General features: G+C 50.1%; 1 protein-coding gene across 2 annotated transcripts in view; it reads right to left on the bottom strand.

The window, feature by feature from the left end:
• The window catches only part of B4GALT5 (beta-1,4-galactosyltransferase 5), a 48,698-nt gene extending 21,130 nt beyond the window's left edge, over nucleotides 1-27,568 (bottom strand). Inside the window, exon 1 of one of the 2 annotated variants that reach the window (XM_051633289.1) lies at nucleotides 27,549-27,568. Coding sequence is in view for 1 of the 2 variants with exons in the window: in XM_051633288.1 (XP_051489248.1) it covers nucleotides 12,671-12,797 (127 nt within the window). In the remaining variant the exon portion in view is untranslated. Of the gene's footprint in view, nucleotides 1-12,670; nucleotides 12,829-27,548 lie in introns of those variants that run through there. The other variant, XM_051633288.1, reaches the window with a different exon arrangement.
• Between the last annotated feature and the right edge of the window lie 309 nt (nucleotides 27,569-27,877).

The following is a 27,877-nucleotide window of genomic DNA, read 5'->3' on the forward strand; positions in this document are numbered from 1 at the left end:
CCCACAGGTTTTACTGGGTTTATATACACAGGGGAAAAACCTGGTGTAAATTCAGTGATAAGAGAAGGCTGTGGGGATGGGGCACTGGGCATTCAGCCTGGCTGCTGAGCTCTTATCCGCCTGGTGGCTCTGCAACTGCTTAGGAATTTCCAAGATGATGTTCTTCCGTATCATCAACCCCCCTCACAGCCCTTGAGAGGGACAAGCACACATGGGCATACATCAGGGAACAGCAAACAAACTCTCCTTCTACCCCACTCCTCCACAGAAACACCTTTCAGCTCCTCACACACAGCAGCAGCTGAAGTTTCTTAAAGAGAGTTATGTTTACCAAGGGATCTGACAAACTTGCTCATTGATATGAGCAACAGGCCAGTGGCGTGGAGGGAAATAAACTAATCAATTCCAGGCTGTCCACACCCAGAAGTCAAGCTCTGCAAACAGGAGTCAGACATTCAGCTACCTCGGAAAAGATAAAGCACGCTGGGAACAGGAGGCCTGGCCTGCCTGATGCACAAACCCCTGGGATAAGGGGGCAGGACTCGACAAACAAAGAGGGAATTAATTTCCAACAGGAGGGCACATCCCTCAGTTTGGGTTCAGGAGCAAGGTTTAGACACAGTGGCTCCAGGAGCTCATCGAGGTCCGGCACAGGCACAAAGTGCTCATGGGCTGTTCCAGCTCCTACCACCACCTGCAGACAGGACCTCGGTGGGCAAAGGCAAGTCAGGGAGAGCTGGGGAGCAGCTCAGCCCTTTGCCACCACAGCACAAGGGTGGGCTCTGGGAAAGCCAGAAGCATGCTGGCACCCTCCTGCACATCCTGATCCCCAAGCAGAGGAAGGGTGAGATGACAAAGCCTAAAGGGATGCTCAGTGTGCAAACGAGGAGGGTTGGATGGCTCAAAAATAAAACCTCTAAAAGGAAACATTGGCCACCTTCTGCACAGAGGCAGTGCCAGTCCCTGTGGCATCTCCCTGCCCTGGGCTTCTGGTCTCAAATGCAGAGAGTAAAGCCCCTGTGCTCACCTGAAGCTGTGGTGATCCCAGAATGGGCTTCCCTGCACTCCCTGTGACTGTACATAGAGCTCAGAGGTGCCAGCTTACAATTTCTGTCCCCTCTCACATCCAACTCCCACTTAAGAAATTGTAGGACCATTTTATATGACCCAAGACACCGGAAAGCTGAGAGGATGATTGCAAGCTACGAAGCCTACTCAGGCTTCTGAAACACAAACGGATGCTTGACCAATCCTTGCCTGTAATTACAAATGCAAGCTAGGGCAGGAGGATGCATAATGGGCTTGGGATGGAGGAGAACTGAGGCAAAGCCTCATTTGCAGGTTTGATTAGCCATAAATTAAACATGGGAACACTTTGCACCTAGATGTCACACAAGAAGCTCTGCCAGCTCTGCAGGAGGGCTCAAGCCACATCCAGGAGAGCATGAACGAGGGACTCCCACACTTGTGGCACAGGGGGCATGCAGCTGAATTTGTCCCTCTCCATTTACTTTGGGGTTATTTCCACTGCAGCATGCGGTGAGGCAAAACCACAAAAAGGTCTGAGCAGGACCTCAGAGGGGAGAGAAGTCTGCAAAGCCCCAACTCTGCTTTAAGCAAAGGGGATGCTGCAGGGAGAACAGGCACCTGTTGCTGCACAAGACCTGCTCATGTTCACCTCAAAGCAGAAGTCACCAGGATCTGTTCTGCAGCACAGACTCCTCCAGGCAAGCCATTTGGTTGGGTTGCTCTCTGTTCTGCAGACAGTGCCCACAGTCACATTCACAGAGCAGGAGTCATGAGCTGCAGCTGCTCCCCTTACGTTGAATGGCAGTGAAACGGAAGTTGGTTACTGGAATAAACTTCTCTTTTCAAGAAAGGAAAGGTGATTTGAATAGCCAATGTACTTTAAACAGCTCACTCAGCTGGGACAGCTCACCACATGCAGATAAAGTGGTGCAGGACGTGCTCGCAGTACACGGACATGGGGACAGGGCACCCACCAGCACTCACAGCAAAAAGCTCCTAACCATGGAAGAAGGAGGTAGCTGTGCACCCTGCCCTACCACTCCAGGCAGACCCTGGCAACCACAACAGCTCTTCACTGGGAAGTCATTTTAAACTTGCCTCAGTATCTGCTGATGGCAAAACTTCCTTCCTCCCACCTCGGCACGCACACAGAAATAACACACGGATCTGCTGCTGTTGTAACACCTATCCCTGTTCCACCCTGGGCACTGATCTCACTGCCAGGGAGCAGGCAGGGGCCAGGCAGCCCCTCTCTGGGCTGAGCTGCAGGCAGGGCATCACCTGCTCAAGCCCAGTGGGAACCCCACAGCTGGCAACCTGCTGGCCCTGGACATGGGTGGAACAGATCTTGATGCCAGACATGGGCTCCCAACCCACAGCCAAGGCTAGGGCCCTGAGAGGGTGCTTCTAGGCTAAGAGAGCAGCAAGGAGCACCTTCTGCTCTATTCCTCTGCAACCAAAATCTTGCAAAGTCCCAGGATAACACTGCTGTGAGGACAGGGACAAGAGAAGATGAGACCCCTGTGAGCTCCAGTGCTGTTGATGACCAGTGCAAGGGGCTGGGGGCTGCCTGGGAAAGCACTGGAGTCTGGTCCCTGCTGCAGAGCTACACAAGCTCACATGAAAATCAAAGCTGCTCTTCTAGAAGGTGAAAGCCAGACTGCTAAAAGCCAGAGCAGCTCCCATATCTGCCAGCATGGAGCTTTATATATCTGAAAACATGGCTGCAAACTGAGAGCTAGAAGAGAATGACTTCTTCCCCCAAATACTCCGGGTTTCTGAACAACTAACAACATTTGCCTGCTCCTAATTTCCCATCACTTAAAACTTTCCCATCTGGTTCTGCATTTCATCACTGTCATGGTCTGAGACCAGCCTGCTGAGCTACCCAGGTCCTTCAAAAGCAAGCCTCACCACTCACAAATGCAGCCGAGTAAGATTCTTGCTCAGTAGCTGGTCTCCAGGCTGGCATTTTCAAGGGCTTTGATCCATTTCAAATGAGGCAATAAGCTTAGCCCTTGATTAAATACATAGCATAATCCACCTAAATCTTGTTAGCCGAGAAGGAAGTCGCTCATCTCACGAGTTGCGGGTGGCACTGCGGTTCATGTCCAGGCAAGCGGGGCTGCCTGCAGCACCAAGGTGTCCCTCAGGGCCAGGCTGCACTACAGCTTTGGGGGAACTTCATGTCGTATGGATTGTGCTTCCCCTTCCTTGGGAGGAATGAGTCAGTAGCACACCATCTCTAGAGCCTCAGTAGAAAGGCCTGGGTGCCGAGTGGGATGCATGCCACAACAGCGACTACCCTGGCTTTTCAATAGCCAAGAGCCTGACTCCAGGCGAGATGGAGGTGTGCAACCAGGGTCAGTCTCACACACACATTTCCCACCTCCAAGAGCAGCACTGCCACTGGGCTGCTCCAGTCAGCCCTGGTCAGCTGTGACACGGAAAAGCAGCACCACTTCCCTGCCATGTCGCCAGTGACCTCCCTGCAATTGCCAGCGCAGAGCCCAGTGTGAGTGCACACATGCTGGTGCCATCCCCAACAGTGGGACACAGCAGAACGAGGCAGTTTGGGAAGTCTGGCAAAAAAACCCACTCTGTCTCAAGAAAGCCCCACTCCTCTCCTGCTTGGCTCTGGGAATAACTATATACATCTTCAGATGAGTCCTTCAAAGCACACAGGCAGAACACTGGGTGGGGGAAACCTCTTAGGATGCTGTTTCCCAGCCCCAAGGATGCTTTTCCCAGGCTGAGGCTGTGTGATCTTGCTCCCCACCCAAACTGAAGAACATGCTAGGATGTGGGACAGGAGAGATCTGCTCCAAGATCACAGTGTTATTTATTATTTGAGTGATTAGAAGACAAATTCCTTGAAAATCACTTTTGCTTCCCATTTCTCTCCAGGTTTTGGACACTGCAGAGGGGACCAGCTCTGTGAGGAGATGACCCCCTGGGGCTGATCCCAGCCCAGAGGCAGGAGCCCTGCAAATCCCTGCTCCATGATGCATAAGCAGCTCCAAGGCTTCCCAGAGCAGCTAGGCATGTTTCAACTGCCACTGAAAGGATTTTGAGTTAATTTAACCATGTTAACACATTATGTGACTTCTGTCATCTCAATTACCTTAAAAAACCCAGGCACGGATCTCAGGGGGGAGCACAGGGAAGAGGAAAAAAAAAAAAAATTGGTTCAAGAATTAGTAAGGAGGGAAAAAAAAAAAAAGATCTTGGGCACAATCCCAAAGCAGTCTCAGGCAGATCAGGAAAAAAAAACTTCACAGGATTTCAAAACCAAGAATAAAGCAGCCAACAGAGAGAATATCCGCCTTAATGAAATACTAGCCGGGAAGACGCGGCAGAGCTGATCCCGCCAGTCACCAGCTGGTGTAGCAGGAATCAGCCTTTTGGCATTGGCATCCTCACCCAGAGCAGGGGAAGGGAAAGGGCTGCCTGCAGAGGGGCCAGGATGATAAATGACAGCAGTTGAGCATTGCAGGGGCATTTCACTGCTTCAGAGGTTGCTGCTATAACAATCTTCTCTGACTCAGCAGCAGAAAGGGACGCCGGGAAGGAAGCACCATAAAAAAAAAAGTCATGCATTATTAATATGGACTCTGGCAGCAAGACATGAGTTGGAAAAACACTGAGGGGGGAAAAAAATGACTGCAGAATAAGGGTGCGCTCCATGTGTGGAAGCATTTCACATTCCTGAAGGAGCTGCTGCAGCCAGGGGCCACCCTGCGCCCCTCCAGGGGGGTCCCAGCTCCAAGGGCACCCCATGTTTGCTGAAAAGGACTTAATATCCACTGTTCTCCCCTCAAAGCAGGTTGCTGCAGTCCTAGTGCAGAAAGCACCACATACCTTGGGCATGGCCCATACTCCTTTCAAGCCACAACAGCTCCAGGGTTTCCTGTCACAGAATACAGCCATTTTAGCCAGTTTGTTTACCTGTGCTGTGGCATCACCTGCTGACTCCCAGCAGCTTCCCTGCCAGGTAGGTGAGGGAAAAAAAAAAAAAAAATCAGTTAGCACTTGTCTTCCTGGTGCAGTGCAGTGTTTGCTTTCCTCTTTCATTCTGAATGCTTTGTACGTATCTTTTTTTAGAGGCACTTTATAAATATTAGCATTCAAGTAGCCATTTTCACCACCTTCCATCCAAAACCCTGCTCAAGACATGGCCTCTCCCAACCTGCTGCTGAGGGGAGATGTCATAAATTAAGAGCACACACTTCCTTATCACAGGCATCACACAGACCTGCACCAGCTCACCCTCCTTGTTGCAGGGTAACCCTCTGATCCCTGCACTGGAGCCTTTTGGCAGCAGATCAGCATATTTAAAGTTTCAGGACAGCTTGGTCCCCAGTCTCGTCAAAGCAAAGGAGGTGGCTAATGCAGTGCCAGGATTCAAGAGGTTCCTTTGACTGTTTGTATGGTGATAGCATTCAAATAAAACAAATCAATTATTTTCCCATGAAATTCCCTAGATATGCAAACAAAACACTGGATGAAGACTGCTCAAACCACAGCCCAACCTACAGCTGTGCCATGGGGCTTTTTGCCTGTATTTGCTTTCTTCCATTACATGTGCAGGGACATCCTCTGTACAACAACATTTCACAACCTTTATCTTTCAGGTAACCTTTACCCATTTACTGTCTCACAGGGAGCAGGGAGCCCAAGGAGGCACCACACAGACATGCACCCACCCACCAGTCAGGAAAAGACCTGTTTTCTAACACAGCAAGGTCCCAGAGGGTAGGGAAACTGAGGCACAACCCCAAGAAAAAAATCCATGTTGCTATTTGAACACACATCCCCTGGATGGGGTTTCTGCCAGTCCAGGGCTCCCACATGCATCCTCAGGCTTGCAAAGAGCCTGTTGGTTTTGCACCTCAAAACCAAAAACTTACAAAAATGAGCTTTAGGAAGTCACAAGGCATGGCCACACACTCTCAGCTAAAGTCCAGTCCAAGCAAGCACTAATCCCCCTCACAGCCAGCAGCAAGGCAGGAGCTCAACCCGAGCTTCTTGCACCCCTGAGATAATATTTACATGCCTTGGAAAAACAAAGAATTAAATGCAGTGCACTAAAGCTTGTGGCTTTATACAAAACACCCACAGTCTCTACAGAGCACAGCCCCAGAGTCGCCTGCCCTCAGGCACAACAGCCTGCCCCTTCACTTCAGCAAGACCACCAAGCCCCAGAAAATTCCCTTTCTAATGGAAAATGGGCACAACTGCCCTGTCCATCACTCCACATCACAGCTACACCCACCAGGATGCTTTCCACCGGGCTGCGGGTTACATGTGCTGTCCCTCTGTCACCCCTGGTACCCTCCCAAGTAGTAGATGATGATGGCTCAGAGCGGTTTTCCTGCTGGGCACTGTCACCAACCCTCAGCTCTTCAGTCTGCCTTTTCTTTCAAAAATCTAGCAGCTCTGGGGTAATGCTAAAAGCCCCAGTGTTTTTTATGTTCTCAATTTCACGCTCCCCAAAAAACACATCCACAAACATCTCAGAAATTTCTGATTTGCGTTTGCTGGGGGTTTTCTGCATTTCAACAGCACAGTCTATACCCACAGTATTTAGGGCAGGTGCTAGAAAACCTCCAAATACTCATTAATCACCCTAATGCACCTATGTGGAAAATGCTGCCAGACAAAACCATGGTCAGAACAACAGATCAAATGCAAAGGAGAAGGAAAAGCCAGTACAAAAATAAACTTTACTAAAATAACCCAGCAAAGGTTTTGTCAAAGTAAACACGTTTTATTGTAACCATGATGCTTTAAAAATAAAGCTATTCACAGAGAGATTTTCTCACTGTTTGTCTCCCAGACCCTTCATCCATTGGTGCTACCACAGGGAGAGTAGAGACACTTATCCAGCCAACAGCACATCAGCCCCAGCCAGCACCACCTGTTGAGGGCCACCAATGCCACCCTGTGAGTCTTCCCATAAGTTTCAATAAAATTAAGCATTTGAAGATTCCATGCACTGCTTGGATACTAAAATCCACCAACAGTAACAGGATTCAAATAGGAACAAGTGCAAACATACAGCTCCCCAATTGTTCATCTCTATTCCCAGCAGTGGTCCCCAGGGTGTTCATCATACCCTGCAGAGCAGATGCTGCCCAAGTTAATGCAATTAATGAGTCCACCTGGAAAAGAGGCAGACAATCAGCTCAGGAAACAAAGCAGCAGTGTCAGAGCCCTTATCTCCAGAGCCAGCAGCCACCTGATGTGACCAAGTGCCTGCTGTAGGAAGCCCCTGTCTTCCATGGCCTCCAAATCCCAATCTTCTGGAAGTCTGGGCTGACAGCAGTAATGTTTTTGCTTTAAGGTTTGGTCCACTACAGATCACTGAAGTTTTGAAGCATTTAATTTGCAGGAATTCACTACCTGGAAGCTTTTGTGACTGCTGATCAGCTTCCACAAGCCAGGCCTTTCAGAGATGGATGAAATGTGAACTCTTCACATGCCCTCTACAGTTGCAACACCCAGCGAGCCACCAGCAAAATAACCCAAACCAGACATGCCTGACAGACAACACAGGTGCTTACAGGCAAACAAAACCTAGTAATTCACCTGCCCTCAAAGAAACCTTATCATTTGTTAGCCTTTACCAAAAGGTGGTCTCCAACCAATGCTCTGCAGCACCATTGCCTTGGTGGTGCAGGCAGAGGAGCAGCGCTGTGAAAGCAAGTCTCCTCTTAGGAGACTCAGTGTTAGAAGAATGTGTAGTGCTACCAAAGAGCTGTTGCCCACAGCCACCACCAGTCTCCACACGTAACACAGGAGATCCTGAGCTCAAGTTCTTGTATCAAGGAGCACTTGAGGATTTCTTACTACCTCCAGCCACTGTCAGATCCAATGACTGCAAAAATCTCAAGGGGAAACACTGAAGAACCAGGCAGCTCCTTCCTCAGGTTTGGAAAATGCTGCTTGGCAGATCAAGGAGTGGAGGATGAAGAAGGGCAGTGCTGATGGTATTTTACAGTAAGATACCACACATTCTTACACTGCAGAGGGAAGAGCTAGAAGATCAAAGCCAGGGCTACAACAGCACAAACCTCGTTTCATTATTCCGAGTTGCACCTTCACGTGCTGTCCCTGCCCCGGCAGTGCTCAGCTACCCACACCCAGCAGGACCTCCCTGCTCCCTGTGCCTAGACTCACCAGCCCCAGGTGGGTGTCCCCACACTGCCATCCCCCTTCACAGCACCACGGCCACCACTTTTTCTCTGTTCCTTACCACCATGGGCAACCAAACCAATTCTCACTGTACCATGTTCCTCTCAATTTAGGGCAAACCAGGGACAGCAAAATCTTTTGCCATTCTCACCCCTGGAACTCCTCTAAGCTGATAATCAAACCAGATCGGCCACATTCAGCCATGTAACATTCTTGCAAGGGACCAAAAGCACTAATGTGCTGTACAAAAGAGGCTGCTGGTCTCCACCATGCTGCTCTGCTGTCCGCCAAAACGCACCATGAAGAGAAATCACTTTCAAACCACTCCTGCCAAGAAAAATCAAGCTCTTGCACCATAAATGGAATTCAGGGTTAATGCTGCTACCTCTGTCCTGCACAACCAGTCAGGAGTAATTCCTGGTAAGTTTTGAGGAAATAAAGCCAGAGTGAATTACAGCTCTCTCACAAAGGTAACAATCTTTCACTCAACAATTAAAATTCTCTGCATTAATTTCCTACATCAGATCCAACCAAGTAAGACTCCAGTGCATAACTAAGTTTAAAAAAATAAAATAAAAAGGCTCCAACCTCTGGAGAGACAACAAGGGAAAAGTGAAGTACAGCTACACAAGCAACCTGACCTCCCTCCTCCCACCAACCACCCTCTCCACAAGGACCAAGTCCAAGGTCTAAGAAATTCCTACTGTAGCAGAGAGTTATCAAGCTGCAAGAGCAACTTGCAGTGCAAGCAGCTTGTAAAGGCATTACTGTTTTCAGCTGCAGGAAGGAATTCCCTTGATTTCCCAGGCCCTGTCAAAAGAGCACAAAACTAGCAAGACATTTTCAGAGCCTGTAGCTTAGCTCCTCGGAGGGCACTTGCTCCAACACCAGGGGCCAGGCATGGCCAGAATAATTCTGGCAAGCCCATTTCTGCACATCCCGTCTGGAGGGGCGAGAGGCATGCGGGGCAGTTATCCCAGGAGGACAAGAGCCTCAACGCCAAGAATGAGCCTTGCAAAAAAACCTGCCGATGTGCACACTGGATTCCAGAGCAGGACAAAACTGTTCACCCCATGCCAAGCTCTGCTTTTTCCAAAGATGAGGCCAATATGATTGCAGATAATTAAAGCACAGCCTGCCTCGCAGCTCTCTGCCCTGCTGCTGCTTGCAAGACCTTGCAAAGCAGTGAGCAGAAGTGATCTTCCCTCCGTGCAAGCACCACCTTGTACCTGCCACCCCTCCAGTGGCAACAAGCATCCACATAGATAGGAGAGCATCTCCTGGAGCCTCCAGCCCCTGCATCTCCCACACACAGCCCAGCAGTGCCCTGGCCCCAGCTCACTGCCAGCAGAACAATTGGCTGCCTCATCCAGGGCACAATGGCCACGAGGAGACAGACCCACAGCATCACCCCAGCCACAGCAGGGACAAAAGTGAGCAGGCACTGGGGAACAGCTCTGAATAAAAAGGGAGCTTGCTGTGTTTGTGCCATCAGCTGAGTCTCTGGCAGTTTACTTTCCAAGGTGGCTTTGGGAGCCCAAGGATGTGAATCGCAAGCATGGTGTGTGGGGAGGACATAGGGATATTGGATGCAAGACAGTGCTGGCTGTTTACATTGGACTGCTCTGCACAAACCTGAGGCCACAAGAAAATTTCAGCTCCATAGGAGGAAACGTTGTTGAAGGACAGAAGCGAGGAGCTACCCCAGGCATCACATAAACCAGGGCACAACACAAACATAAGCTCCAATAGCTATGGGCTCCCTGTGGGTACCTAGCATGGCAATTTGCTGACAGTAAACATGAATTTCTTCCTGCATTTCCGTCTTGAGCAGACCAAGGGCACGCTGGCATTACCTGGTTTGCAAGGAGCCAAACACAACAGCCAGCTGGGCAACAGGCCAGCACAAGCCACGAGCCCAAGGTGGGCTCCCCTTCCACATCCCCAGAGGGCACCAGAAGCAGTTTTCCAGCTTTTCCAGCCAGGAGGGGGCCAGCAAGCATGCCAGCTCCACGTCAATGCGCTGAGACAGCACCCAGAAGTGCAACTGTCCCAGTTTCCTCCCAGCACCAGCACACAACTGCTTGAACACAGCAAGCCTCAGCAACATCAATGAAATTCCATGCCCTCCCCCCTCAAATCAGGGGCTCAGGGACATGCTCGTCCCCTCCACCAGGGCTGGTGCCACAGGGATTAACCAGATCCTTGCTGCCATCCTGCTGTGGGGCTGCTCCAAAGGGGCTGACACTGCCCCAGCAGGGCAGGCTGGCTCCAGCCCCAGCACCACCGGTCCCTGACCCCCACAAGCAGAGGTTGGCTGTGGGAGCCCCTTCCCAGAAGCCTGAAGCACTGAGCAGATGGAAACTCTTCCAGATCCAGTCTTCAGCTGGTTCAAGCTCCCTCACAACTTTGGGTCCTGTTTATTTGGATTGTTTAATTAAGGTACGATCAAGGAATGGATTAATCACGCTTCTGCCTGTGGTTTAGCTGATGAGCTGCAAGTCCTTCTTCAGCCACTTCAAAACGCCCTGCAAGTGACAGTTTTCAGGCAGAGGCCTCCTAAGGCCCTTCAGCAGCCAGAGAAAATCAGCCCAGCCCTACCCCACCACGCAAGGCAGGCCAAAGGCTCCAAACACCCGGCTGATGGCATCTCTCCATCACACACCACACGGATGATTTATTAAAATCCCCAGCTCGGCTCATGTCCCACCTCACTTGCTTTTCTTCCAAGCTTCTCCTTACCACTCTGGCCTGAAAACAAACTTTCTCCAAGCACAAGGAGGATGAGACCATCTGCCCCGGGAATACTGGGCTGGGTTTTAATGATAGAACATTTTCGGCTGAAAGAGGGAGGGGAAGGGGAAAAAAAAAAAAAGGAACCAGATCTTCTGTCATCTGATGGGGAGATGACTCAGAACATCACCAACATCTGGGCAGGGTGGGGACAGGGACCACCTGGACCTCTCTGCCTCCTCTTTGAGCACAACAGACAGTGAGAAAATAGGGTGGGATGTGACAGTGCTACCCACATAAAGAAGGGCCTCGGGTCAGAGCTGGTTTTGAACAGTATAATATACCCTGCAGCATCTCCAGCATGTCTAAGACTGGTGACCATGCAGAAGCAGCACAAAATCATCCTTATAAGAAAACTTTCCTTATGAAACTCTACAGCTGTTCTCTTCAGGTCAGGGAAGGGCTGCAGGACGCATCCGACGAAACAACTGCCAGCCCCGTGGCTGCATGCAAACAGGACCAGTCAGCCTGTGAAACTGTCCTCCAGTGGATGCAAGGGAACTGCTCAGCAGCTCCTAGGCCAGCCTGCAGGACACCAGCCAGCCCATCGGGACAGCAAAGCCTCCGGCTGCCAAGCCAGGAATGTGCACGGTGGGGAGGCCCAGGACACATGTCCTCAGCTCAGGCTGTGCCCAGGACACAAGCCCCACGAGCTGGGCTTCACACACCAGCTGACCCCCACTTAGCCCTGCGAAAGACCCCAGAAAGCAGCCACAGGACATCATCTGTGAATACAAACCTGCAGAAGTCACCTTAAAAATGGCACACAGGTCTTCCTGTGATGTCCAAGCTAGGGATGGCATGAGCAACACCAATGACATTTCAAGGAGAAACTCCCACGTGCAAGACTTCTTTTGAAAGGATTGCTTTTACAAAAATTAATTGTGGCCAAAGTTTTGTTGAAGGCCAAACGATGAGCCTTGCCTCCCCACAAAAGTGAGATAACCGTATGATGGCAACAGCTGCTTTCTGAGGTACAAGCTCTTCTGGATCATGGGAGGTGGGCACACAGCCCCACCAGCACCAGGTGCCAGCCCTTTCGGCACATGGAACACACGGCTCCTCCAGTCCCCGGCTAAGCACACTACAGAAAAAGACATGAACACTCCTAATATACACACTTCTCATCGTCCCACTTGACAACAAGAGGAGGATTTCCACCGGGGAGCAAGTTTAGACCACAACCACTTGGACAACACTTCTTCAAAACAAACTCTCCAGCAGGCAGGCTCGCTGGCCCCTGCTCGGCTCTCGCAGCGGCTCGGTCCGGCCCCCCCAGCGCGGGGAAGCCCCGCGGGGCGCACAGCCGGCACCTCCCGCGGCCCCTCCGCGCAGCGGGCACCGGCATCGCCGCCCGTGCCCGCCCCGGGGGCGACCGGGCACCCCCCCGGGGCAAGTCCCCCTCCCCGGGCTGCGAGCTCTGCCCGGCGCCGGCGGGAGGCGGAGACGCGCTGCCCAGCGCCAAACCCCGGGGCACCGCGGAGCTGCAGCCGGGGGCTCCGGGCCCGGGCCGCCCCTTTCCGGGCAGCGACCGCCGGGGATGCCGCGGCCCCCGCAGCCGGCCGGGCGAGAATTACTCAGCGTTTCCAGCGGCAGACGGCGTGCCCGTGCCTCCCGCCCCGCACCCCCGGGCCTCGGGCCCGCCGCTTACCGATGCCCGGCGCCACATAGATGAAGTATAGGAAGGAGGAGGAGAGCGAGAAGAGGAAGAGCACGGCCAGCAGCGAGCGCCGGGGCAGCAGCCGCCAGGCGCCGCGGGGGCCGCGGGGCCACCGCATGGCCGATCCGCCGCCGCCCTGCTGCTGCTGCCGCCGCCGCCGCCGCCGCTCACATGCGCCGAGGCCCGGCGGGAGGCGCCGCGCCGGGGCCGCTCGCAGCCGCCGCCCGCGCCCAGCGCCGCCGCATGAATGGGGCGGGGCGGGGCGGAACGGGGTGGGAGGGGCGGGGCGGCGCGGGGACCGGCCGCGAGCTGCCGCCGCCGCCGCCGCTGCTGCAGCGCCCGGGGAGCCGCGGCGGAGACCGCATCGCAGCGCCCCACCCCGCTCCCGGGGCTGGCGAGGGGCTGGGTGCGGCCCTGAGTGTGGTCCTGAGGGATGGCTGATGGGCTTGGGACAGCGGGCAGTGGCCCCTGGGACAACTGGCGGTGACCCCAGGGACAGCCAGCCGTGGGCCTGGGCAACGTTGATGGGCCTGGGATACCAGGCAATGACCTCAGGACTGTCAACCGTTGACCTGTGACCCAACAGTGGCTTTGTGACACTGGGCCACCGCCCCTGCACACCCCAGTGGCCTCAGGACACCTGACTGTGGACCTGGTGACTTTGGGACACTAGGAAATTGCCTCAGGACCCCCAGCCATAGTACTAGGGCACCACTGATTACCTCGGGACACCCAACAATGCCCTTGGGACACCTGGCCATAGACCTAGTGCACCACATACATTCCTGGGACACCCAGCAATAGTCCCAGGACACTCAGCAATGGCTCAGTGGCCCTGGGACACCCAGTAATAGCCCTGAGACATCTGCAATGACCCAGCAACACTCAATGGTCCAGGGAAACACAGCCATGCTCCTTGAACACCAAGCAGTGGTCCCAAGACACACAGCAATGTCTCAGGGCACCCAACCACGAAACTGGGAGATGCAATAATGAATCTGGGAGACCCAGGAGAGCAAGGGCTGACACCCCCCCACCCCCCCCCCCCAGCCCTCCAGGCAGCTGGGGCCTGCAGGGACAGGTGCTGGGTGCCCCCAGACATTGCACGGGTGGAGGCGCAGCCTGTGAGGAGGTGATGGGCAGAAGTGAAGAGGGGGTGAAGTCATCACGGTCAATGCAACAATCAGCACTAGCAGCAATCAGCAGCTCAGTTGGTTAAAGAGTAATTAAGTAGTTTTGCACATGTTTGTGGGCAGTTCCTCCATTGTGTGTAGGAGGAGTTGGAAGGAGATACGGAGATGCCTGAAAATGAAAAATATGGGTGAGAAGAAACACCATCCCTGTTAGGGGAGCCAGGAGAAGGAGCTGCAGAGCAGATGGGGCCCAGTCCAGCCCATGGAGCTGCATTTTTTTTGCCTCCCTTCTAATTGTAGGATCTGTGCAACTCAAGACTTTGTTCCGGGGAGGATGGAGGGAGAAGTAATTCACCAACAGATTGAGCTGCAAAAACCAAGCCTGGGCTGCAGACCCAGGGTGGGAAGTGAGTCTGTGGACCAGGCACCGAGGCAGAGGCCGGCTCCGTCTGCCCAGGGTGTGCAGCAAAGGCAGTGGCTCCTCCAGGAACATGGGACATGTGGGCTGGGACATGGGGATAGACCATCTGCCAGGACATGCCTGGTGTGTCCCCGACTGCCTCCGCACCTCGGGGTGAGCCTCTTCCCAGCAGGGAATGAGGCATTGCTCAATCCAAATTTCCGACCCAACCAGATGGTGACTGCCTGGTCCCACATCATCTTGGGATAAAGGATTCTCCAGGTACAGCTGTGTATCATGGTAATCCCAGGAAGGATTAGCCTCCCTTCCAGCCTGGATGCAGTAAGGGCAAATAAAGAAAACAGTTCCCACATTCAACAAATGGGAGACAAACACGCTCCTGTTGGATACGTAGATTCTCAAAGGAGGGAGGAGATAGAAATGAAGACAAAGTAAAAAGAGCAGGGATTAGCACAAAAGTAAAAAGCTCTCTTTAAAAAGTAAGGCATTTATTTCCTTAATATGCCAAGGATCTCGAGGACAGAGGATCCTCAAGAGCCAGGAGGCTGAGGAAAGCAGGGATTTCCCTGAAGAGATTGCATGAGTTGCATCAACTTCAGGAACAAGGAAGCTAGTACTCATTCTTGTTTTCCAGGATTGCCACTCCACCACCACCTTCATTGAAATAAATTAAATCCTGAGCCCTATTAATTTCTAGGAGCCACAGTGCTCCAGCAGAACTGCATGGCCAAGTGGTGGATTTGCTGATTGCAAAATAGATTTTATCCAACTCCTAAAAGGATGCCCTGGGCAAGGAAACCCAAAAAGATTTCTTGCTTGGTTTATGATTTGTTTGGTGTAGGCATGGTCAAAGGTGAGACATCGTCGCAACCAATAATCTAACCTTTTGAACATACTTAATTAGCTATGACATTGCTGGAGGAGCCACCCAGAAACTCACTGCCAGGCCCTGGCTGCCACAATGGGGACTGTCACAGAGAAGTGAAGTCAGGGAAGCCCCGGAGCCATGCTGGGGCATGCCTGCCCTGCTGCCCCAGCTCTGACTCACCACCTCTCTCTGTCTCTCCCAGGGCTCAGCTCTAGTCAATCCACTTCACTTTCCCCCCCCCTTTTTTTTTTCTTACTCTTTCCCTCTTCTCCCTGCCCTGCCTCTCCACCGCATCCCAGCTAAGGGATTAGAAACACCACACGAAGCCACTGTCCCTCCCACCACCCTAAAAATAAAATAAAATAAACAAAATAGGAAGAGGATTTTTAAAGTTTTGGATAATTCCATAGGGCCAGGTTAGAACTTTGAGGTGGGAGCACTGCCAAGCAGGGCTGCTGCAGGGAGTGAGTGGCTCATGTCCAGGGAGCCCTGGTTCTGTCCCACCACCTTCCTCCACCTGCCATGCTCCAGCCTGCACCAGCTACTCCAGCCCTCTTAGCCTGGGGCAGTTGAGCAAAGACCCACTTTCTAAAAAATTTGACCTACCGATGGTGTCTGAGACTCTTTAAGGAGGGCTTGTACGTGCAGCTCTGCCGGCAGCCTGAAGGGGAAGGTAAGGTCTGTTGGTGTGTAGCCATGAGCAGGAATGGAAGGACAGGTCCTGCCAGTGCACCTACTCTGGCAATAAGACCTCGCTGCACCCTTAGAGCACGTCTCCACATAAAAGTTATTCTGCATCACTGGAGGGAAAGCTCTGTTTTGATGGCTTGGGGGTGCCACGGCGCGAGCACGGTGCTCGGGGGAAGGGTACAGACACTACTGCACCAGGCACAGTCTGGAGGGGTTGGAGCTGCATATTCACAGTCGCTCAAGTGCTGTGGGTGGGAGACCAACCTGGCAGTGATCATGGCTGGCTCCTGGTGAATGCTGGCACAGCCAGGCTGGTGGCAGGCCAGACCCTGCACCCACCTGCAAAAGCATCCAAGCCCCTGGAGGAGAGGGTGGTCAGGGGCTGCCTGGACCCTGCAAGGAATAAACTCACCTACAGGGAGTAGCAGAGCCTGGCGCAGGAGCTGACCCTAGAGCTGGCAGCCAGCATGAAGAGTTGCTGCGGGGACCAGTATCCTCAGTTTTGGGGTCACCTGCACATCTCATATTGTCACATTACACAGAGGCTCGTTGTGGACCATCTAATCTGTGAGGATACTCTTTGTTCTGCCACTTCTGCAAAGAACAGATTGTAGCAAGGATGTCACAGCCCTCACTAGCATTTTGTGGTCTTTGTCACGGTCTCTGGAGCTTCTGGCAGTTTCAGCCCCAATGGTAGAGACTTCCCAGAACAGACTTCATCCTGTGATTAGGAAAATGCCTCCATCTATGAAGGTGAGGACTGGCAGCATTGCACCGTGTTAGCCCTCCTGCTGTTCAGCAATGCTGTTTGCTTTGGATCTTCCCTGGAGTTGCTGCTGCCAGATGGTTTGTGAGTGAAGTGGGAACCTGAGCTGTGTTGCTCAGAGAGAGAGGGAGTCTCGGGGTAGACTGGATGCTGACCAGCTCTCAGCTTTGCAAAAGCAATGCGCTCCCTCTCTTTTTTACGAACAGTCTCCTTGAAACATGGGGCTTGCTCCAGCTCTGTTTAAAGCCAACACGGTATCATCACCAGCTTTGAGCAGGAGCAGGACACAAAGGATGCATACAGAGTAGGAATAGAAATATTTTCTACATGTACACCCACAAACACCGTCTATGCAACAAACACTCACTCAGCGTTATCGTTTGCGGTGTGGCTGATCATAGACATAATTATTGATGCAGCAGGTTTTCAGAAAGACACAACAGGGTGTGTACTTAATTTGGCAATACAAGCACACCTAAGTGGCCCTGACATTTTCAGCTGGATATTAGACCACTGCCACCCACGGGCGCTGCTATTTTATCTCACATCAATGTTGGCAGCAACAGAAAGGAAACCAAAGGCAAATTTGTGTTTATTGAGATGGAAACACTTCACCAAACGCTGCAAGGTGCTCCTTGTGGAGGGATCACTGAGACATGTTCTCAGATTATGCCACCCACTACATTTTCTAACAAGGCTATTAGGGCTCTGATCTTAATAGCACCCATACACGTGCCAAACCATAGGGATGGCTCATTCTGCCACAGTCAACAGATGTGTCATAGCTCCCAAAAGGAGGCAACATCGACAGAAGTGATTTTGCAGAGCTCCATGTTCACTTGGAAGGTGGCTGTCATCAGATAAATAGGCTAAAATATAAAGCTTGTCACAGCACTGCAGAGATTCAATTGATTTTGTTGCCTCTGTTTGTGTCAGCCCACCTCTGAAGGCTGATGATCTGTCCCAATCAAAGTGGACTTGCACAAAGACTCATAAAATGTCTTTGAGATCTAAATATCTTGTCAAGGGAATAAAGCCAGCTGTACTTCCCAAAAATTTGCAAGGAAGGAAACTTCAGCAGACGAGAGATAAAATTATTTGGTAATTTTGTCTAAGTAATTTATCCAGATTTTAAAACATCACATAACAAAGTCCTTACCAAAGAGCTATGATGATGGCTGGGCTAAAATAATGCCAAACAGCCCAAACTGTCTGAGAGTCAGAAAATAAACAGGCCATTTTCAACACACCAGAAGGCCAAGATGGGGATGCCAGGAAACTCTCCCTTGGGGCCAGCCTTTTTTGTAGATGGTGTGGAAGAGTGCTGCTCTTCCCTGGTCTGAGAGGGATTACAAGGACATCAGGAAAAACTAGATGAAAGGGCAGTGCAGGAAGAGGTGAAACCCTGCCCAAAACCTGCCAGGTGACAGGGATAGAAAAGAATCATCTGGACTACTCAGACACACAACTGGATTTGAAAATGAGCAGTGGGAAGAAAGTGGGATGAAATTCTACCTCTGTTGACTTCACAGCATGTATAAATGTGACTGCCTTCCAGAATCTGAGGACAAGGACAACCAGGAACAAAAGAACATTTCAGAGGAAATTGCTTTCTATTAACTCATAATTACATAATGCAAAATTAACTCACAAAGGCCAACGGCTTAATTGGATTCCCAAGCAGGGAAGAGAGTTGTATGGTGATTAAGAACCTTCCACAGCTACATTAAATATGGTGTTTCAAATACAGAATACAAATTCTTCTGCTGTGCTGCAAAAAATGCCCATTACCTTTAATAGCTACAGCTGAGGGGATTTTAACCATTTCCACTCAGTTGCTGACCAGTGCCAAACTATGCATGTGACCCCACAAAACAGCTCCATTCTGGATGCCTCCTTACACTTCCAGCCTGAAATCCTGACTTACACACAGCTGAATCCTAACTAATTCTGTGAATATATTTGGATATTTTGCTGGATTAAAGCATAAAGGCTTCCAGCCATCTTACCCTTCTTCCCATCTTGGATTTTGATTAATTGGAATAAATATTTTATTAGACAAAGAGCTGAACCTCTTGACCACCCAGGGCTTGCCTCTGTAGTCATTGTTCTTTGATGTACATGGAAAGGGCTTGTAGGACTTTCTTAAAACACATGTAGCTTTTCCAGGTCAGGTTCTGTTTCGGGGCTTGTCGCTCAGAAGCAGCATAGTGAACATTGCACAAAGTCATTCCTGCTCATCTTGGTCTGATCAGGGAAGAGGAGGCTTGCTTTGCCCTCCACAGCCAACAAAAGTTTAAGCATTTGTTTTCCAGGTCAATGGAAACTCATGAAAATAGTTTTCACAGAAATCATAGGGCTGGAAAGCTGTCCCTGCTGTCCCATGCTTGTCTGCATGCTGCTGGCTTCCACAGCAACCCCCAAGCAGCGACAGCCTAGCTAAATGTTTGCTGTGATGAGCTGTAATGTAGCCATGGGAAGAGCTCCTGGTCATGGCCACCACACAGATCCACGGGAGCTGCCAGCTGTGGCGTGGTGGCTACCAGGCAGGACCATACTCCAGATGTTTTCCCCGGTGCAGAGCACTGCTGTGCTGCTGACAGGAGCTGGGTGCCATCAACACACAGGTGGAGGGCTGCCAGCTGACAGGTACCTGTTTTGGCCATGCTCCCTTTCCTCTCCCCATAACCTGCAATTCCACAGAGCACCAAAATACCTTCTTAAAAGCTTCAGCAGGGTTTAGGCACGTGCTGAGTCAAGGCTTAGGAAGCAGCTCAGTCTGGGAGAGTGATCTGCTAGAACCATCAATGCTCCCTTTTGGGTTCCCTCTCCCCTCTCCTGTAGGCTTAATCACCACCTGCTTTTGCCACTGGCAACTGGCACCATTTGTGCCATATGTTTTTATTTTTCCCTGAAGGAGCATTTGCACCTTTACTGTATTTATATTATTCTGAGGAAATCCTAATGATTTTCTTTCATGCTTGATTTTGTTCCTACTTGCAGTGGGACTCCTGCTGTCGCTCTATAAATATCTGACTCTGAAGTCTTTGCGGGAGTGAGCACAACTGAGAGGAGAAAAGGTGAGGTCAAACTAAAAAGACCTTGGCCAGCTCTAAAAACAGCTGCTGCTCTTGGTGCTGCAACTGATTTATGCCTCATCTGGAGAACAACAGCTCAGAGCCCAGAATCATTGCCTCCAATTATTTCTTCGGCTGTGTTGGAGTTTGGTGATGTGCTGTATAATGTTTTTTGCATGGAAGTGTCACTCTGAGGGAGGTTTAATTGCTTTCAATGTGGATGGTGATGAGAATGCCTTGGAAAAGCTATTTGCATACATCTTCTTGAATGCCAAATGTGTAACTTCCTCCACACTCAGGCAGTCTGAGGCTGCTTCCCTGCAGTACTCAGCTTCGCTGGGTGCCTCTGAAAAATTAACAACCAAGAAATTCCACAGCATGGAGCAGAAAGTGAAACTCTGGCCCAGTTGGTTTGAATGTAGATTATTTGTAACAGATAAAACAGCAAGACTCTGAATATGGGGTTGCCAACTATAAACACAGAACGCCCCAGGCTCTGAGCACTCACACTCTATGACCAACACTGCTGCAGAAGCTGTGGGTGAAGCAAGGGCAAAGGCTCAGCACTGCCTGCTCCCGGGGTATTGGCTTGACCAGCTGAGCAGAAAAAAAGAAAATGAGCAATTTCAACAGTTCAGGCCTGTGTCAAAGAGCTGAGCTGCCACAAAGGGCAGGGTACACACCTGCTTGTCACAGCACCCGCACTACCACTCACAGGTTTTTCCTGGGAAATGCTCACCAGAGTCACCCCGCTGGTGACCTTCACACGAGGCCACGAGGTGACACACACAAATCCCTTGTCCTTCTTTCTTCATGGAATTCAAGGGCAAAGTATCTCTTGAGTCGCCTCAGAGGTTTACACAGCATCAGTCACAACAATCTGGTATAAACACTCACAGGGCAGTTAATTTTTGTAATTACTTAATCCTTTGAAGCATCAGCTGTTGACATAAGAAGGACCCTGCCTATAGGAATGAAATTAGGTATTAATTTAATGTCCTCAGTGCAAAGGATCCCAAGGCACCTGGAAGCAACTTATTTTGGGACTGCAACCATCCCCCAAGGTGAGCTTACTGCCTGCCTGCATTTCCCCAGATAAATGCCCTTTTTCAGCCAAGATGTTTCACCTGGGGAGAAGAGAAGAGTTATTTACAGCAGGCTGGGATTCACAGTCTGGTTGGCAGTGCTGTGCAGCCCCAGCTATGCTGCCACACACAGCAAAAATCAGGATGAAAAAGTACAGTGTTTGTCTGTCCATCACACAGTGATTGTGCTGCAAGACCAACACCTTCTGGAAGCATCAGATTTGTTGTGGAGGTGCTGGGCAGCTGCCTACGTGTGTCTGATGGATCAGCACCTTTCAAGCGCGATAGATTTGCTGAGCGTGTGCAAACCATCTGCCCAGGAAAGCCACAAAGAAAGGCACCAGCCCAGGTCCTCCACACAGGACAACAGTGGTCCTGTTCATCCACAGGGACAGATGACAGTCACGTCAGGGTGGACCTTGAAAGAGCATTTCTTGATGGACATCACATTTCCGGTGTGAGGAGGTTGTTTGTGCCAACCTGGATACTGTGACATGGCACCATTTGTGCTGCCAGCCAAATCTGGGGTTGGTTTGGTTTCTTACATATGGCTGGGTGTGTGTTGTGGATCCAACAGCAGAAACAGGGCAGAAATCCATGACCAGGCTGAGCCTGCTCTGTATTTCCTCTGGGGAGCTCAAGATCTCAGGCCAAGACCATGCTAGGGTCTGCAGCTGACAGTGCAGGATGACCCAGAACACAGGGCAGGCAGGAGAGGCAAAGCATCACAAGCATCACAGCACCTAGTATAGAAATGGTGGAAACTGTAGCAAAGCAGAATACAATAATCTAAACTGGAATTTAATCAAGACACCAGGGCTCGTATTTGCTTGTTACAAAAAACCTGAGCGAGTACAAGATGTAACTGCAGTCAGAAATACCCCAATTAAAAACCAGGCAGAATTTTCTAAGAGCAAAAGTGGAAATTATACTTGCTTGCTTGCTTGCTGGAAAACACTTAAGGTGGTGTAATTGTGAGGAATTTGTGTCAGCCACACATCCTACCTTCCTGAAACACCAGCTATGAGGTTCATTACAGGGTTTTACAGATGATACAATAGAGCCTGTACAGAGCTAATGAGGCTACTGGCCCTAACTGCTCTGTATCCCCAAGCACCATCTCATGATTCACAGGGACAAGAGGTACTCGCCGCACCAGCACGACAGCTGGTTTCAGCCAGGTTCGAGGAGTTTCTCTTCTTACGCAACCCCCACTGGTTACTCACAGCAGCTGACTGTGGCTAGCAGGCCAGTTCACTAAGAACGGTGCCTAGTTACAACAACAAACCAGGCTTGTTTTTGTCATGGGCATTTTTTTTCTCAGAAAAAACAAGAAAAAAAAAATTACAGCGTGCAGCTCATTGGACGCAACCTGGATTTAAGCTGTTTAGTTTGTAAGGGTACTTTAAACTAAACAAACAGCTTTTTGTTAACATTTTCACTAGCGCTGCAGATTTCTAGGTTTAGAATAGCACTGATCACTTTGAGCCAGGACTGCTTCACTGGGATGGAGGGATGAGATGTTTACACATCCCAGTCAAAACCCTGAGACTGTGCAACTATTCTTCTGACAATGCCCCTGAAGTTAATTGAAGTATGAGCCAAAGGCCTGATCCTTGGGCTTTCCCTTGGCTCTCAGAGCAGCAGGAGCTGCCAGGTTACAGCTTCATCTTTCACCACACCTGGAGAGGGACATGGGGAGCAGCACTGCAGCAATGGGCACCCACTTCAATCCATGTGCCATGGCTGGATGGATGTGGCAGAGAGAAGGAGTGGCTGGATCTATCAGGGGAGTCATTACAGGGGTGAAAGGAGGCTGCCAGAGCTGATCCATTCTTGGAGAGAGAGGAGGATCCAAGGAGAATGGCCTTGCCAAGGAAAGAAATAATCCCCTTGCCCTCAGCTCTTGCTCCTCTTTCTCCAGGCTCTTCTCCTCCAGCACTGCCAGACCAGGTCTGGCTAGGGAGGAGTGGAGTTTCTTCAGAAGTGCCGGTCGAGTGCTGTGGTTTGGATTTGTGACTAAAGCAGTGCTGATAATACCCCAGTGTTTACCTGCTGCTGAGCAGGGCTGGCACAGCATCAAGGCCTTTTCTTTTTCCCACTCTGCCCCCGCAGTGAGGAGCCTGGGGGGTGAGAAGCTGGGAGGGGGACATAGCTGAGCCAGCTGATCCCCAGTGACTGAAGGGATATTCCATGCCATAGGACATCATGGTCAGCAATAAAAGCGCAGGGACAGAAGGAGGAAGGGGGGATGTTCAAGGTTATGGCATCTGTCTGCCCAAGTAACCCCATGCGCTTCCCTAGGAGCAGCCAAACACCTGCCTGCCGATGGGAAGCAGTGAATCAATTTGTATTTTGCTTTGCTTGCCCATGCAGCTTTACTTCACTTATTAAACTGTCTTTATCTCAATCCACTAGTTTCTTCTCACTTTTGCCTTTCTGATTCTCCTCCCCATCCCACTGGAGGGGAGCAAGCAACCAGGTGGGTGCTTACCAACCCACCACAGCTAGATAGTGTTCCTTCCATTCATCCTTTCTTTTGTTGTATGTCCCCTCTTTCCTGTGAGCCAGTTACTGCCCTTTCCAGCGTTAAATCTTTGTTATTGTTGCTTTTCCACTTTACCTCACTTAAATCCATACTTCTCCCCTTGCCTCTGCTCCAGGCTGCAGAAGCAATGTTGCTCTGTCCATATAGCCATGGGAAGGGATGCCCCTTTCTGTGCTATATGGAGGAGACATTGTGTGTCAAAGTGGGTTTGTGGAATAGGTGTGAACAGGAGCTGTGTTTTATCAACAGAGGAATTGCTGTCTTGATGAGGGAATTACAGAGATAACAAAAGCAGAACATTCTTCTAGGGAGACACTTCAGAGGGACGTCCATAAAAACCACAACCAGCTGCCTCTGGTGGAAAGGAGACATGAGATAAAACATGGGCTAATAGAGCAGGAGCCAGCACACTCAGATTATTGTTTTTCTTTCTGCTAGCACTTTGCTGGATACTGAACTGGATACCTGCATCATTTCAGCTGTGAAACTTCTCACTCCCAGCAGAGGCACCATGGGCAGAGGAATGGAGCCTACCAAAGAATCTAGGTCCTACTGCTTGGATTCCCAATGATCTGATAAATGCCATTGGGCTGGGATCTCAGTAGTTCTGGCTGCATCAGAGCTACTAAGCAGAGGCAGGCTGGAGGCTGGGAAGATGCAGCCGGTGGGAAATCTGTGTGCACCCTGTCACTAACTCACACTTTGGAGTGCCTACCCCAGGTGCCTGTGTCCCACATGCCTTTGTGGTGCCATCCCATTACTGGCAAAGGGCAGAGAAAACTGGCATCCTTCTTGGAAGGGCCCTGCATTGCATCCTGCACGGGCTGGCAGGTTTTGGAGGCAGCTTCAGAACAGGCTGCTTGTGTGAGCATGAGGTGACAAGTCCTGGGAGTGCCCAGAAGCTCCAGGCTACCACCAGGAGAGAGAAATGCTGTTGTTTGTACAGTTGTTCACTTTTCACATTGCCATTTGTTAGTAGACATGTCACAGCAGATGCTTCTCACCAGCACAATGGATACTTGGACTAATTTGGGGCTGGTACTAGTAAATGAAATCCAGCTAACAAAACACTCTGTTTATCAGAGTTGTCACAGATTTGTCAGTCCCCACTGACAGAAGGGCTTTAAGGATAGTCTGCGATAAGGAAAAAGGAAAAAAAAATAATCTATATGCCAACAGGAATGTAATCCAGAGAATATCTAAACACTGCCCTCAACAAAAGGGCCCACTGCCCTTCAGCATTAAGAACAACCCCTGGTGGAGGGGCAGGCAGCGAAGGACTGCCGTGGGAGGGAGGAAAGCAGGGGGCAGGCCAAGGTTCCTGCAGCTGATATTCAGGTTTCATCTCCCAGGTGATAAATGGCTTCTATTCAGGAAGCAGCTGCCACCTGGTCACCCAGGGCAAAGGCAGACACAACCCTCCTGGTCCTCCAGCACATGGACCTGTGTCCAAGGAAGCTGGTGGCAGCCAGGTCCAGAACAGAAAAGGAGGTGGCTCTGCTCACAACCTAATGCAAACAGGGCACTGGCTGCCAGAGGAAGCTGCACATACTCTTAAGTTTCCACAATTTCAATATTCTGAAGAGTAGTTGGAGAAGCCATGGGGAGCAGGAGGGCATCTGCTGGCACTGCTCTTTGTCTCTCAAGACATCTGTCTGCAGCCTCTGCTAGTTTTTTGTAAGAGAAGGGGTGGGTGTTGTTTTTTAAAATTCTAATTCCAGCCTGACCATAACTGATTTTTCTATTTGTGGTTATTTTGTTTTTCTGAATTTACAAATGATAGTTTCTGCTGCTGGCTTCTTCTTTCCCTGTCATCCCCTCTACACATGCACACATGTAAAGTGCCATCGAATTCAGGGATGGATACACATGCACTGCATACATAGATACACTCCAGAAATCACTGTGGCAGGCTGCAGGAAACAGTGAAATTGCACTGCTCCTCTGAAATTAAGCATCCAACAGAACTTTAAAGAAGAAACTAGACTAACTTGAGGAAGAGTCACCCGTACAATGAAAAAATATTTCCTCATCTTTACATGGAACCTCCTGTGCTCCAGCTTGCATCCATTGCCCCTTGTCCTGTCATTGCACATCAGTGAGAAGAGCCTAGCTCCATCCTCCTGACACCTGCCCTTTACATATTTATAAACATTGATGAGGTTGCCCCTCAGTCTCCTCCAAGCTAAAGAGATCCAGCTCCCTCAGCCTTTCCTCATAAGGAAGATGTTCCACTCAGTCATCTCTGTGGCTCTGTGCTGGACTCTTTCAAGCAGTTCCTTGTTCTTCTTGAACTGAGGGGCCCAGAACTGGACACACTATTCCAGCTGTGGCCTCACCAAGGCAGAATAGAGGAGGAGGAGAACCTCTCTCGACCTACTAACCACACCCCTTCTAATATACCCCAGGATGCCACTGGCTGCCTTGGCCACGAGGGCACGTTGCTGGCTCATGGTCATCCTTCTGTTCACCAGGACCCTCAGGTCCCCTTCCCCTAATCTGCTCTCCAACAGGTCAGTCCTCAGCCTATACTAGTACATGGGGTTGTTCTTTCCCATATCCAAGTCTCTACACTTGCCTTTGTTGTAACCAGACAAAATGTGAAATGAAAAGCAAACAAACCAAGCATCCAATAGTTTCAAACAACAAATACCAAAGCAATAGGAGAAACACTATCTGCTGAGAACTCGTGCCTAGAATTTGTCTCTCTGTGTATTTGTTTATATTTCTACATACAAGTGTGTGTACATGTATGCACACACAAATATGCCTACTGCATATATCTAGAGAACAAGAGAATAGGATGCTATATATACTAAGACACAGTAAGAAGATATAAAAACAAATCTATATAGCGAAGGGTTTAAAATTATTTTCAGCATTTCATTAGTCAGCCTAAGAGAATCCTTCCCATCTGCCCAAAAGCAATAAAGCAAGTAAATTACGAGGCTGACTCTTTCCTTACCTTCTTAGCAGAATGCTTAACCTTGCCTGTGTAATAAACAAACGCCCTGAGTTTGATAAGAAAGATCATTCCTCCTCCCTTTTAAAGTACAATCAGTTATCTCTTTCTCAATCTCATACTGGAATGCAGGAAAATTAAGAGAAGGGAGTAGGAGGAGATATATTCTTTTGCACAGAGGTTGTTTTCAGGCCAATGCAGCTTCCCGGCATTCACATCCCAGCCTGCCAACATTCAGAAGCTGTGATGGAGCCAACCCTGGGGGATGATGAAGTCCCCAAAAGGCAGGTCTTTCATAAGCAGTAAGTGCCCTGTTGGAACTTCGGTGCTGTAGCCATAGGCATTTCCTCACACACTGCCCACAGATAGTGACATTTTAAGGCCACTGCTGATTTTGGTATTATTGATACTGCTGACTTTGCCTGATGTCTTTGAAATCCCAGGCCATCTTGTTATTTGGTACACACCATATTTCATGCCAGAATTGGAACCTGGCTTCAGGGGAGCTTAGAGCTGAGCCCTTCTCAACACCCTGGAAAATGTTTTATTTTTGCTATAAAGCCAAACTATGAAGGTGACTGGAATATTTAAATACTTGAAGGACAGTTCTACAGTAAATGTAGATGAAGCCCTTCCACCTTCCCTACAACACCTGGCAGCCTCCTCCCACTGTCTAACTACCCAACGCTGCAGGAGGAGGTTCAGTGCTCCACATTTCAGGAGGACTTGAATCCAGGGTGACCACCCAAGCCACCTGAGATCACAGTGTTTACAGATAATCTAAAAAGCTAATCCAGGCCTCTGCAAGGCCAAAGACTGCCTTAGCTGCTAAACCCACTCCCTACAGTAAATCTGGCATGCCCTTGCTCTTCAGAGCCCACAAACTCCACTTCTAAGAGAGAACAAAGTCCTGTGCCTGTAAATTAGAGCCTCCTCTTACGTTTCCAGTACAATGTTACAGCTGGTCACTTACTCATCTGTGCCTGCCCTCAGTGTTCCACATAGCTATCTATTTAGGCTGCTCTGTATAATTTAAGAATTAAAACTAAACACTGTGTTACCTACAGCCACATCATCTTAGATGAGCTTAAACAACTGTGAAATTCCTGGGATCTATTAAAAGCAACATTCAGCACACATTAATCAACAGATGCTCAGTAGCTGTGCATCAGAAAACCACAAGTGAGAAGCAGGCTGAAAAGCCTCCTGCCACAAAGATTACTTTCTGCTGCAACCAGGTCCTTGAAAACCATCTGTACAGCAATACCAGACTGGTGTTTGGCTCAGTAGCTATCTCAGTGGTAGTAAACCTGACTTACCCCTTCTCAGTGGCAACAAGTAGTCAAGCAAGCCATGGTATTTCCTGCTGGTGAGTCAGTGAGGAGACATGAAAATCACCATCTCTTCATACAGAACATTTTAGACATTATAATTTGGTATCACCCGTGGTTACTTCACCCACTGTGCTGTTCTGAGGATGACACTTCATTTTAGCAGAAATGTGACAATTCACAGTAGCTGACCAGCTCCTGGCACCCGGGACTCCCTGTTCTCACACCCTCACTTGACCCAACAGCCCTTGATCCCTCCAGGCCCTCTGATGCTCCCCTTTCCACAGGGGTCCCTAGGATCTTTGTCCTCCTTTTGT

This window comes from Apus apus, chromosome 15 (assembly GCF_020740795.1).
Source record: "Apus apus isolate bApuApu2 chromosome 15, bApuApu2.pri.cur, whole genome shotgun sequence".
NCBI lineage: Eukaryota > Metazoa > Chordata > Aves > Apodiformes > Apodidae > Apus > Apus apus.